The sequence below is a fragment of the Scaptodrosophila lebanonensis genome, unplaced genomic scaffold (genome assembly GCF_003285725.1).
Source record: "Scaptodrosophila lebanonensis strain 11010-0011.00,11010-0021.00 unplaced genomic scaffold, SlebRS2 tig00000024-arrow-pilon, whole genome shotgun sequence".
NCBI classification, from domain to species: domain Eukaryota; kingdom Metazoa; phylum Arthropoda; class Insecta; order Diptera; family Drosophilidae; genus Scaptodrosophila; species Scaptodrosophila lebanonensis.
The window spans coordinates 2,667,886-2,681,256 of record NW_022060538.1 but is presented as its reverse complement, the minus strand read 5'-3'; the positions used below and the strand labels follow the sequence as shown (position 1 = coordinate 2,681,256).

The following is a 13,371-nucleotide window of genomic DNA, read 5'->3' as shown; positions in this document are numbered from 1 at the left end:
TCATCAATACATCACATTTATTTCTTTATTTTTTTAAGTCGTATATTTTGTTCTTAGCTATATAAGCAGGTAGGTGCTAAGCATCGGATATGCCAATTCCAACCAATTTTTAACTTCCTCTTTAAATTAAGTAGTTTTCTATGAATATCAACATTTATTTAGACATAAGGCGAAACCATACTACGCAACCAATTCAAAAATAAATGCAATTCCACTTTTGTGTACTCCGGTGCCATCACCAGAAGAGTGTGGGGCGGGATGCGCCCGATTTGCCGGCATATGCAGGCCACAGATTGCCGGCTAGATCGCCAAGCGATGCCATGGCCATACCAAGCAATTCATTAACGCATACGTGGTACTCGGTAGTCTTGAGCGTTTTCCGCAGCTCTTCATCGCAGGATCTGAGACCTGTCTCGAAGCTCTCTAGCACAACCTGGCCTTCAGGAAGACCAGTTGGTGGCAGTTTTTCGGAAATCGCATTCTGTACGTTCAACCTTGCCGCCTGTCCGTACTGTAGCTGTTTCTCAATGTCTACGCTCGTGCCATTGGTAGGTGCTTGTGCGTTAGCCGCAATGCCCTGTAATTAAATACAAATACAATTTCGGCTTATTTGAAGCCCACTAGTTAGCCCTTACCAGATAGGCTATGGTGCAGATGGCGCACAGACTTGCTAGCAACATTTTCTGTTCACAGTTGTGAAGTAACTGGCGACATCGTGTTGCTCGAACAGCAAGCCCTCCTATGGACATTGCTATACCCTAAAAATGGATGATTCGGGTATGTTCGCTACGACTGATACTAAGCACTTTTCCTTTGGAATATACTTGTATGATAGATTGCATTTATTGTTAAGATATATGATAGATGTCAATTTTTCAATGCACTCTAAGGGGAAAAATAAATATACAGCTACATAATCAATTAAAATCTATTAATGATAACATTTCTGTAAGGTGTTGGGTATTCCAAAGTCGAAGTGTTGAACTGCATCCTCAATTCTCATTTGCTTTTTATACAAGCGCGCACCTAGCTATCTCTATGACCTCTTATCTTTATTAATAGTTACTTAAGAATGTGCTTTGTAACTCGGCGACGTTGCTAATAGCCTCAACCCAATTTAGTTTATGCTATTTGCATATAGTGTTAACTCCATAAGCACATAATATTTGTACGTCCAACCCCGCGCGCGCTCTTTCTAGCTGACATTTGGTAAACAGATCTCGCTTATCTGCGCCTAGCGGAAGTCGCAGTAGCAGTTTCCACACTTTTATTGCTCGACTAGGCGGTTATATTAACAGTTAAGGTGCGAACATTGTTTTTCCATGGCATAAGCAGCTTCCCAGCTCCAACGGATGTGACTCACTTGAAGGGAATTTGCAGAACTTCATAATCATAAGTCATGTATGGCTTGGAAATGGCTTTGTTGGAAATGCGAGATTTTTCAAAAACCAAATAAATGACCAGCCGTCACTTTGTGCCATTTGCCACACGACGTACAACAACGGACAACACACTAAACAACAAAATGGCCCCCAAATTACTTTATTTCAAATCACAAGCCGCAAAATTTTTTGACCGTTTTTGGAAGTAACTTTGCATAAAACGCCGCAACCCCAAACAAATTTACATACATGTGCATTTGAAGAGTGTCCGTGTGTGGTGGCACAACATACACAGACAAACACACGCACACACACATAGACTGCGGCCTGTGCTTTTTGTTTTCCTAACCAATTTTTGCATACATAGCTTACTCTGCGGCTATGTTTTATTTCTGCTCTGTATTATGTGTGTATATTTTGTTTTTACGCTGGATTTGTTTGCCACAACTTTTGCATTAGTATTACACAGAATAGCCCCGATAGATGGGGCGTGAGGATGGAGGGAAATGTGGCCTACAAGGGCATGGCCAAGAAACCCGGCACTAAACTTTTCAAAGTTCAAACCACGCCACAGCCACACATTTTTTGTTGTCGTTGTTGTTGTTGTTGTAATGACAAAAGCACAAAGTAAAACGACGAAAGGAAGCATAAAAAGCAAAGCGCAAACGCAAGTTTCAATCTTGGGGCAAATATTTCAATTAAGTGACAAAACTTCACACTCGTCTGATCCTTGTAATTCGGCTTGTCAATGTCTTGTACGTGTATTTGCAGCAGCAGAAGCACACACCCCCCCCCCCCTCTACCCGCTTACACCCATTATTATTGTCAATGTTGCCGCCGGCTGTTGAAAATTTACATTTAATTACATATTTGAATTTGTGTCTCAGTTGTAAAGCACAAAGTTTTGCCCAACGGGGCGTATGGGTAATATTTTCGCCACATAACAGCATTCCTAATGGTCATTTGAGCCATTCCTCATATCGTTGTGCCCATGCATAAGCCATGAAACCACCTTTATTTCCAATTTACTTACGGCTTACTTCGGCAGATAATAATAATATATATACTTGTATAATAATAAAGGTAGATAGGTTTAATGAAGAACAACATTTACAATAAATGAAATATAAATAGGACATAATATGTACGTGTAGATTAAAGATCCATATTATTTTGTGTTTCCAAGTCTAACGGAAGATTTCCCCCTTCATACAGCTACATCAACAAACCTTAACCTTTTCCATAAAAATAATTTACAATAATCAATCTGTCAGTTAAGCATTATAAATAACTCAACTCTCAACTTAAGATGGAAAGCTCAAAAAATGAAATATGCATGTATAGAATTCTCGTTGTTGACACATCAGAAAACGTGTTTATTTGTAATGTGTTTATTTTACGAACGGACGGGAATAGGAGACGACAGAGTCAATATAGCCATATCTATTTGTATGAGCTCAAGTATAAGTATAAGCACTAGACTCGCAAAACTTTCTATTCATATTCTTCCGAGTAAAGTAGATATACATTCTCAAGACTGGATAAAAAAATGTCTAAGTATCCACTCGCCTTGGGCAGAAATATGAATGCCCACAAGTTTAATGACTCTAGTTCTAATACTTTTCGAGATACTGATCACGAATCAAAAATAATCCTTCAATCAAATATATTTTATTGATATTCATTTTATGTACATATTCCTCCATTTTATAGAGAGATCCCAAGGCTTAGATTATAAACCTTTTCTCAGAGTACCTTCGATGAAATCATAAGTTGTTATTTATTGGACAAAGAATCTATGTTGGTGTATTATTGTTACAAAAAGTTTCTCATTTGCGACCTAAGCCGCTGCACTGCTAGGAGCCACAGTGCTTGAAGCAGCAGCAGCAGCCTGGCGCGCTTGCCACTCATCGTCGATGAGCTTCAGCTGGTCCTTGGCAGCAGTCAATAGAGGCTTGACACAGCGTATCTGCAGCCAAGGCAGTGAGCCTGGTGTCTGGCAGCCTGCGAAACCTTCCTGTGTATCGGCCACCACATCCTGGACGCGCTCCGTCAGATCGGTAGGAAAACCGACTTGGGTGAGCAAACGCTCAGCCTCCCTTTGCAACACAATCGATTGGAAAAACACAGGTATGGATAGGCCAGCAAATGGTGGAGCAGTAGCTACGCCACCACTAACGCCAACTCCAGATCCTCCGATAGTTCCGCCGATAGCGCCTCCGAAAATACCAGAAAGGTAGGGATTAAATGCAACCGCATAAGGATTTGAGGCTGCAAAGGGATTGACAGGACCGTAACCTCCAGCCACCGGCTGGGCCTGTACAAAAACGTAAACACATTAAGAGGGGGTTACGACAGCGACCCACACCCGAGACCCACCTGAGCGCTAACGCTGGCGACACCGAGAGCAAACAAAATAATTGCACACTTCATCGTTTTTATACTTGATCTATTGAATTTCGTTTTCTTCTGAGTGGACCTCAGGTGCTGTTCATTCGAATATACTAATGCCTGCTCTGATATTGCCACGCATTTTATACACACAAAGGCGTCGAATATTGTTATCTGCGTGACGCTGCTGCAGTGATTCTTTCAGGTAATAATGACACACACACTCGGCTGATTTACATGATTTTTGCTTGTTTAGCGCAAACGTATTGTTGACGTCGCTAAATCAAAAACTGATGCTATTTAAGCAGAGATAAAGTCGCGAAGATTACAATAGTGCTGAGTTAGAACAGTAAACCCTGTTGATGACATCACCAACTAGGACATTTGAAAACATACAAGTAGTAGTCTAACAAATGTTGCAAAAGTGGCAAAATTTAGCAAAATTTCAAAGAATAAAGATTGCTAAAAACAATTAATGATAATTTTTTATACCCATTAACATGTTATTATTAGAACATTTTAAAAATCATAGTAGAATAGTTTGGTACTAATATAACACACAGAAGCAGACTTGGCTGGTCCAAAAAAGTAGTAGTGCAAGAGTCAATATAGCCATATCTGTCTGTATGAACACTCGTATCTCGGAAAGTATTAGCACGAGACAATATATTCATGTTGTTTCTTGTGAAGAAGATAGTTTCCTTTTATAGTAAATTGGGAAACAAGTTGCCAACCAAAGTAACTCCCTCACTTTCCTGTGGGTGCATAGAACACATATTTTTGCAAGACAGCGCAAAAAACAAAAATTGATTAATGCATAAAACGAGGTCAAATATTTTTCCAATAAAACAAAAAGCGACTGAAACAACAACAACAACAGTAAGCGTTGACGCACTGAATAGAGAAACAAGAGTCCACAAAGCGAGCAAATAAAATGAAAGAATTCAAATATTTTCGCCGAAATGCGTCAAGTTTCTGCAACGACGCGCTTTGGTTCAAGCAAGTATAAGCAGCCCCGAGGGCGCAAATCAACTGTGCAACTCCCTAAAGCAAAAGCCTAAGCCACAAAGCGGCTGGCCAAGGCCTCGGAGTGCCCATGACGTGAACACAAAAATATTTGCGGGGCGTCTGGCGCACTGGCAATGGCTGTTTCTATAGTGTTCGAGATAGAAATGGTGGTGGACGTGATGGTGTTGGTGTTGGCCATGGGAGTGGCACGCTTCTTGAATTTTATAATAGAATGAAATTTAATAAAGTGAAGCTATGCCGAACACTTGCTCCGACCCACATCCTATGACCTCGGCTCCCTCACTGAATGGAAAGCACAGCGATCCAAGCCACTTGACGTCTGCTCCCGCTCTTGGCCATATCAAAGCATGCCATGGCATAGGTCAAGAACGCGCCTACTATCAACTGTAGAGTTCCAGGGGGAATTCATGCTGGAACAAACTAGGCAAAACAAGAATGTGATGCTGGAATCATGTGTGAACGACTCTTTAAACCTTCCAATTCAAACATATTTACGCATACTATTTTCCATTTTAATTACAATTAATTAAATAAAATTGATCAAATAAATGATACACAAGTACAGTTAAAACTCTCTTGGCGGGTAGCTCTTTTAACCGTAACTCCGCTAAGGCGGACACTTTTTCTACAACATTCGTTTTGGTATACTTTTAAGAGCAATTTTTCTTCTCTTGGACGGAGATTCTCAATCTGATAAAAAAATTAAATAAGGCTAAGGGGACACTCGCCTTGGGCGGACAAAAGTTGTACGAATGTCAACAAGTTTGGGGATTCTAGCTCTAATACTTTCCGAGATACTGATCATATAAGTTATATAAGTACTTTGTGATATCCAAATGTTGTTTGGAAAAGTTTTTGTTTTCAAATTTAAAAAATAATAATAAATCAATCGATGATATTTTATTGATAGCAATTCATTCTATGTACCCATTTCCACCCCAGGGTTTAGATTATAAACATTTTCAAAGAGTACCTTTGATGAAATCATAAGTTGTTATTTATTGAACAAAGAATCTATGTTGGTGTATTATTGTTACAAAAAGATTCGCATTTGGACCTAAGTCGCTGCACGGTTAGGGGCCATAGTGCTAGAGGCAGCAGCAGCAGCCTGGCGCGCTTGCCACTCATCGTCGATGAGCTTCAGCTGGTCCTTGGCAGCAGTCAATAGAGGCTTGACACAGCGTATTTGCAGCCACGGCAGTGTGGCTGTTGCCTGGCAACCTGCGAAGCCTTTCTGTGCATCAGCCCCCACATCCTGGATGCGATTCGCCAGATCGGCGGGAAAATCAGCTTGGGACAGCAAACGCTCAGCCTCTTTTATAAGCACTTTCGCTTGGAAAAACACAGCTATAGGAAAGCCAGCAAGTGGTGGAGCAGTAACTACGCCACCTCCAGAGCCTCCGATAGTTCCTCCGATAGCGCCAGAAAGGTAGGGATTAAATGCATTCGCATAAGGGTTTGAGGCTGCAAACGAATTGACAGGACCGTAACTTCCAGCCGCCGGTTGAGCCTGTACAAAAATGTAAGCACATAAAAAAGGGGGCTACTACAGCAACCCACAACCGAGACCCACCATAGCGTTAACGCTGGCGACACCGAGAGCAAACAAAACAATTGCACACTTCATCGTTTTTATACTTAATCTATTGAATTTCGTTTTCTTCTGAGTGGAACTCAGATGCTGTTCTTTCGAAAATACTGATGCCTGCTCTGGTATTGCCGTGCATTTTATACACACAAAGGCGTCGATTAATGTTATTTGCGTGACGCGGGTGCAGTGATTCTTTCATACACACTCGGCTGATTTACATGATTTTTAGCGTATTGTTGACGTCGCTAAATTAAAAACTGACGCTATGTAAGCAGGAAAATAGTCGCTAAGATTACAATAGTGCTGAGTTAAAACAGTAATCCCTGTTGATGACATTATCAACTACTTCTTAATTTTTTACATTTCGCGCGTAACTTAACAGCTGTTAGGTACAGCACTATTTTAACATTTCCTTCAATAAGGGATGAGCATGCGCGCGCATGTTGGTATTTTTTGTGGTATTTTTAACAGCACTGGTTTTTTATGAGCTAGTTCCCTGATGTGTGCTTCCATAAGAACTGCTATGACATCGTAATCCATGTCGACAGGTGAACAACATTTTGGTAGCGAAACAATTAATTCCAAGTGTATACCCTAACAAATAATCGTAAGTTTTAATGTAATATACAAATTTTGTGCAACTATTCTGAACCGAAAGAACGGATTTTGGTTCAAGAGTTCACCCGAACGAGCGATTGATTCAGTCATTTGCAATTGAACTAGTCAGTTTGTACACAGCCGAGATATCGATTTACTTTGAAGAGGAAAAGCGACCCCCGATTTCGACCCCCGCAATTTCCAGCGCCGTGGGAGAAAATTGGCATAGTAGTAGTAACGATTAGTCCTTCAAGAATTACGCTCCAGTCGGGTAACATCAAGGTTCAGGAAAAATCAAATCACTGCACGAAAAGCCAAACGAGGAACTCGTAACGCAAAACGGGACTTAGAGCGAGTGAAAGTGCAAATCGTTGAAAAAATTCCCTAACCACAGCCTCCTCCAGCCATAGCCAGCTCAGCCCCAAAGCGACCACCAGCACCGCCAATACCAGCACCCACACCAACGCAAGTGAAAAGTGCACGCCGCGTAAGTTGTCCAAACGTTATAAATAGAAAACAACATAGATATACAATAGGAGGGACTAGCAAGCCAATCAAAATTGAATCATAATTTGCAATAAACAAACAAGTCAAATAAAAATATATATACAATAAAAAAACAGGCAAGTCAACTAACTCAACCAACCCGTTCACAGCAACCGCGTCGACTTCGACAAAACAAAACTATCAGCAGCAGGTAAAGCAGCTAAAGCAGCAAAAGCAGCACCATGGCTTTCGCCGGACTGAAGAAACAAATCAACAAAGCCAATCAGTATATGACAGAGAAGATGGGCGGTGCAGAGGGCACCAAACTGGACATGGACTTTATGGAGATGGAACGCAAGACGGATGTGACTGTGGAGCTTGTGGAAGAGCTGCAGTTAAAAACTAAAGAGTTCCTGCAGCCAAATCCAACGGCGCGCGCCAAGATGGCCGCCGTCAAGGGCATCTCGAAGTTGTCGGGCCAAGCCAAATCGAATACGTATCCACAGCCCGAGGGCCTGTTGGCCGAGTGCATGCTGATGTACGGGAAGAAGCTCGGCGAGGACAACAGCGTGTTCGCGCAGGCGCTCGTCGAATTCGGCGAGGCTTTGAAGCAGATGGCCGACGTCAAGTATTCGCTGGACGACAACATCAAGCAGAACTTCCTGGAGCCACTGCATCATATGCAGATGAAAGACCTCAAAGAGGTTATGCACCATCGAAAAAAATTGCAGGGGCGGCGGCTCGACTTCGATTGCAAGCGTCGCCGGCAGGCAAAAGATGATGAAATTCGTGGTGCCGAGGATAAGTTTGCCGAATCATTACAATTGGCACAGGTGGGCATGTTCAATCTGTTAGAAAACGACACGGAGCATGTCTCGCAGCTCGTTACCTTTGCTGAGGCACTTTACGATTTTCACTCTCAATGCGCTGATGTTTTGCGTGGCCTGCAGGAGACGCTGCAGGAGAAGCGGGCCGAGGCAGAGAGCCGACCACGCAACGAGTTTGTGCCCAAGACGCTGCTCGATCTGAACTTGGACGGCGGTGGCGGCGGCCTCAACGAGGACGGTACGCCGTCGCACATTAGCTCGAGCGCCTCGCCGTTGCCCTCGCCGATGCGCTCACCCGCCAAGTCAATGGCCGTAACGCCACAGCGTCAGCAGCAGCCATGCTGCCAGGCACTCTATGATTTCGAGCCCGAAAATCCGGGCGAGTTAGGCTTTAAGGAGAACGACATCATTACTCTTCTAAATCGTGTTGATGACAACTGGTATGAGGGTTCTGTTAATGGCCGCACCGGCTACTTCCCGCAGTCTTATGTTCAGGTTCAGGTGCCGCTGCCTAATGGCAACTAGGTGGTTATGGTCGAGGCATGAGCAAAACAATAATGTTGGTTTCGTCGCAGTTGGAGCTGAAGCTGGTAGTTGGTTAGATACAAATTCGGATACAAATACACAGATACGTTTACAGCTTAGTTAGAAGTGCACGTTCATGTGGCCATAAAAAGCAACAAAATTGAAAAAGAAAAAAGAAAGTTTACAAATTAATGTGAAATTACTACTAGTTGGAAAAACAATAATTAACAAATTAATTAAAATTAAATGGAAGTAATTATGTATAACTAACTAAATTTACACTTTTAACATCGTTATGAACAGCAAAGCAACATTTCCGTGCGTTTTCAATTTAAAAATGTCAATAATTGTTAAAATTCAATTCAAATTTTTAATTCGAAACCAAAGCCGAAACCCAACAAAATTCAAATATGAAATCAATTACAAGAAGTTAGCAAACACAAAACAAAAAATGAACCTAATATTAATTACATACTCAATTACAATTACATGCAGATCTTAAGTCCCTGCCTTAGCAACAGAGCCTAGAAAGGAGAAGTCCTCTTCTATTGCCAGAGCTAGCAGCTGATCAGCATCGAATTTTAAACGAAAAGTTTTAAGGCTCAGCATCAGCTATTCATACGCGTACATACGTTCGTTTATTCTTCCGACTTCCTTAAGTTGTTATTCGTATTTGTAATTTATCATTGTGCTCTCTAAACAAACAGCTCTATGTAAACCTTATCCTAAAGCGACATGCATATACATATTTACATATAGCGTACTATATCCTACCTTTTTATGCAAAAACAATACCCCTAGACTCAGTGGCATAAATCCGTTCTCAATGTTCGTTGTAAAATGTAAAAATTGTATTCGCGTTGGCGCGCAGTTTTAACGCGTGCCATAACAAGTTACAAAATTGTATTTGTAACCTACTTTTTTGCTCCTTTTTATGTGTGTTGTTTTTGTTATTTATATACATAACTATTATATATATAAATGAAATAATATATATATAATTATATATTTATTAAGCATATTATCTACATGTATATTTATTATTATTATGTATGTATTTATTATAAATATATTAAAAAAAAAAAATGAAAAACAAAATAAATGCAAAACTAGCAGCAAAGTAATGAAATGTAACAGAATCCTCCTAAAATCCTAAACTACTTAGTAATATTAAAATGATGATAATAATTATAATCATAAGCTAACAAAAAACACAAAACCAGTCAGTCAGTCAGTCGAAAAGAAGCATAGCAAGACAAAAATTACATAAGTATAGAAACGTTTATTAGCAACAGCGCAGAAGAAATGAAAGTCAGTCTCATGTTGGCATATAACAGAATGCCATAAAACAATAATGGAATATACAGATAAGAGCATACATATACGTGCAGGAGGAAATAAATATATATATATACGGTACAGTACAGTAATATATTTATATATATACAAAGAAATAACAAAGATATTAGACCCATGCAATTTGTGTTAATATTAAATGCATAATATTAAAAGCTATAAATTGAAAATAAGCAAAGTGTATTTCCAAAGGGGCCTAAAACGAAAGCATTGGTACGCAATCTAACCGAGTAGTACGTACTTAGATTATACCTTCGCACCTTCGTTGGTGCGGAGGCGAAACTCGGGTTCCACGATTGCAATCGATGATGGCAAATGAAACAATAATAAATCTAATCATGCATTTGTGTGGCAGAGAGAATTCAATACTTATTATACACATACAAAAGCAAAGAAATTAAACTATATACAATAATAATTAATAATAATAATGCAATACACACTTAAATTATATAAACTAACATAACGCTAAACTGAACATTTAATTTGTGCAACAACCACAATTAATAAAATTTAATTTTTAATGTGTCTTTCGTTCAAAGTCATCAAAGCAAACCAAATGGTTCTTTTTTACTTGCATATCGACCTTGATTTCAAGGCCCGCTCCCCACTCCGCCGTGCAGCCAAGGTCAGATTGGTCTGTTGTGTAACATGGATGCTGCTACCGCCCAGGCAGCTGTGGCGCAACCAATAAAGACGAGACATTGAAACTTTCGATTTTCCGCAGTCACAGTAACCCGCCCCCAGCCTGTCCCCTCTTTTGGCCTGACATTGAAACATAGCTTTAGTTGAGGTCACACTCACTGGGGTAGTAAACTTACTAACCACCCCACTACTGTGGGAATTATTGGATTGCTGCTTTGAATGGTAAGTTGGCTCCCGCAACCCTAATGATTTCGTAAGTAGTGTTTAATTTTGTCAGGGTTATAGGCCTAGTAAAATATTCTAACTGAAGCCCCTGCGAAGGTGCTTGTCAGGCAATCGGCAACAAAGTATATGATATTTTTGGTACAATATCATTTGAAGGGCACGGCAAGTGAGAACATCTCTAGATACAATTAATATCATAAATATTTCAAATATTATATTTTGTTGACAAGTAAAATTTAATTATAATTAAGCTTTGACTAATATTCTTTAAAGCACAATCCACAATATTTTAACCTAACCCATTCAGGTTCGTACTGATAGATAAAAGACATAAGCAAAATATCAGCTTTATTGATTATCTTTATTAATTGCTCAGGAGCATTTCTAAACACTCCATACAGAGTTCATTGAAATTTTCTATTATTGTTTTGGAACCGAAAACCTTAACGACTGATCGTATCGAACGCACGTCCCTGCCGGATGCGACAGATGGCAGAGTTTTTAGCTGCATTATTTACTATAATCAAGGCAAGTTTCCACCTATTGTGTGTGATACAAATTACCTCAACATATTTAAATATGAATATGTGTGTTATATTTATAGGAGATTTATTAGAAAGGACATGATTTTTTATTGCAAAAGCATTAATACATTTTCGTAATGTATGTGTTGGGCGCCGCTACTTATTGGGAAATTACGTAATGCTCGTAATGTCCCAATACTTTTGGTGGTTTGTACAGAGCTTCGTGTCCCAAAGTCAGGCACACAGGATCGTTTTTGAAAACACCTTGTGCCTGCAGGACTGCATGAGGGGCACAACGCCAAGGATCCTCGGTATCTATCTGCCACTTGTAGAGCTGTTGCCGCAGTTGCTTGAGAGTACCACTGTACTGAGATTTGCTCACGAGATTGAAGCGTTCCAGGGCATCAGCCTTTATATCATATAACTCCCATTCGGGCCGTTTGTAATACTGTAGCAGCGTTTTATACCAAGGCAGGGGTTGCTTGTTGATTGTGGCATTGAGGATCTGCTGGAATGTGGGCGAGGTGTAGAAATCTTGATCGATGGGGAAGTAGCTCCAATAGTTCAGATTGTGTATCAGCTTGTAGCAGCGATTCCGTACCATCCGCATTGGATAGGCCATAGTCACTTCGTGATAGTTTTGGCTGCCAAACACAGTATCGCGATCGTTCGGCGTCGGCTCTTTTTCCAGCACCGGAAGCAAGGATTTGCCGGTCAAACGTGTGTCGTTCTGTATCCGAATGCGAAAAACATCCAGGATGGTCGGGTAAATATCCAGCAGGCTGGCCATAGCCCCTGTTGTGTCATGACGTCGGGTATTTGGCTGTGGCGAGCTAATGATCAACGGTTCTCTAATGCCGGGCTCATATAAATTGGTCCGTCCACTGGGGAAAGGAGTACCATTATCTGATGTATAGATGACCAGAGTCTCATCGGAAAAGCCCGACTTTTGTAGCTCGTTTAAAACGAGACCCACGCCCTGATCCAGTCTTGAGGTGGTCATATACTGTGCGGCCAGCTCCTGGCGTACCACGTCCGTATCCGGCAGATAGGGGGGCACTTCTAAATTCCGCCAGTCATAGTATATGGGCTTCCAATCCGGAATTGAGCCCATGCCCTCTTCGCCACTGCCCCAACGCTCACAAAACTCGCCGTACTGCGGCGTGATGTGCCCGCAACGATGGGGGTCATGAAAGGCTACCAGCAAAAAGAATGGTCTGCCCTCACGCTTAGCACGATCCAAAAATTCTTTAGTGTACTCCTTTATTTTGGTAATATTGCGGCCGATCTGGTTAATGGAGTGCTGCTCCTCCGTTTGTTCAAAGTCAAACTGAAAGTTGGCCGCCGCCCCCACATGCTTCTTGCCAATGATGCCGCTCAGAATGTGTCCGTTGCTCTGTTCCCGCAGCACATTCGGCAGAGAGTTGACCGCTGGTAGTACGTTGAAATTGTGCACCCCCTGGTGTAGACCGTACATGCCGCTCGAGTGACTCGCCTGGCCAGTCAGCAGCTGAGCACGGCTGGGGGAACAGCTGCTAACTGAGGTGAAGGCGTTGTTAAACAACAGTCCCCACTTAGCTAGAGCATCAAGATTGGGCGTTTGGCAGTATTTGTTCAAGTAGGCTCCCATCTCAAAGCCGGCATCGTCGGCTAACAAAACCACAACATTCTGAGTAGGAGAGGAAGTCGTTGTGGAGCTCCCGAATAACAAAACAGGAATTAGAAGTCCGAGACAAATTTCTTTCTCCATTTCAACAAATTAACGCAGCAAAAATGAAAGACCCACAGCAGAG

At 41.3% G+C, this 13,371-nt stretch overlaps 5 protein-coding genes across 6 annotated transcripts; 1 reads left to right on the top strand and 4 right to left on the bottom strand.

Annotated features, from left to right (window-relative positions):
- LOC115621410 lies at nt 1–700 on the bottom strand. The gene is made up of 2 exons (XM_030515057.1): nt 636–700; nt 1–577 (listed from the first exon to the last, which is right to left on the bottom strand). The coding sequence occupies exons 1-2, from the start codon at nt 678–680 to the stop codon at nt 236–238; spliced, it is 387 nt and encodes a 128-aa protein (XP_030370917.1). The 5' UTR covers nt 681–700; the 3' UTR covers nt 1–235.
- Nucleotides 701–3,134: 2,434 nt separating this feature from the next.
- LOC115621218 lies at nt 3,135–3,879 on the bottom strand. The gene is made up of 2 exons (XM_030514801.1): nt 3,762–3,879; nt 3,135–3,699 (listed from the first exon to the last, which is right to left on the bottom strand). The coding sequence occupies exons 1-2, from the start codon at nt 3,813–3,815 to the stop codon at nt 3,223–3,225; spliced, it is 531 nt and encodes a 176-aa protein (XP_030370661.1). The 5' UTR covers nt 3,816–3,879; the 3' UTR covers nt 3,135–3,222.
- A 1,897-nt stretch (nt 3,880–5,776) lies between these two features.
- Nucleotides 5,777–6,484, bottom strand: LOC115621614. The gene is made up of 2 exons (XM_030515306.1): nt 6,376–6,484; nt 5,777–6,312 (listed from the first exon to the last, which is right to left on the bottom strand). Exons 1-2 carry the CDS (start codon nt 6,427–6,429, stop codon nt 5,860–5,862), a joined length of 507 nt encoding a protein of 168 aa, XP_030371166.1. The 5' UTR covers nt 6,430–6,484; the 3' UTR covers nt 5,777–5,859.
- A 432-nt stretch (nt 6,485–6,916) lies between these two features.
- Nucleotides 6,917–9,098, top strand: LOC115621261 (endophilin-A). 2 transcript variants are annotated; one of them, XM_030514858.1, is made up of 3 exons: nt 6,917–7,000; nt 7,070–7,477; nt 7,647–9,098. In XM_030514858.1, exon 3 carries the CDS (start codon nt 7,719–7,721, stop codon nt 8,826–8,828), a length of 1,110 nt encoding a protein of 369 aa, XP_030370718.1. In that variant the 5' UTR covers nt 6,917–7,000; nt 7,070–7,477; nt 7,647–7,718; the 3' UTR covers nt 8,829–9,098. The 2 variants fall into 2 exon arrangements, with proteins under 2 accessions (XP_030370718.1, XP_030370719.1); XM_030514859.1 differs by having other exon boundaries at nt 6,986–7,000; nt 7,117–7,477.
- A 2,296-nt stretch (nt 9,099–11,394) lies between these two features.
- On the bottom strand, nt 11,395–13,371 carry LOC115620882 (N-sulphoglucosamine sulphohydrolase). The gene has a single exon (XM_030514360.1). It carries the CDS (start codon nt 13,326–13,328, stop codon nt 11,739–11,741), a length of 1,590 nt encoding a protein of 529 aa, XP_030370220.1. The 5' UTR covers nt 13,329–13,371; the 3' UTR covers nt 11,395–11,738.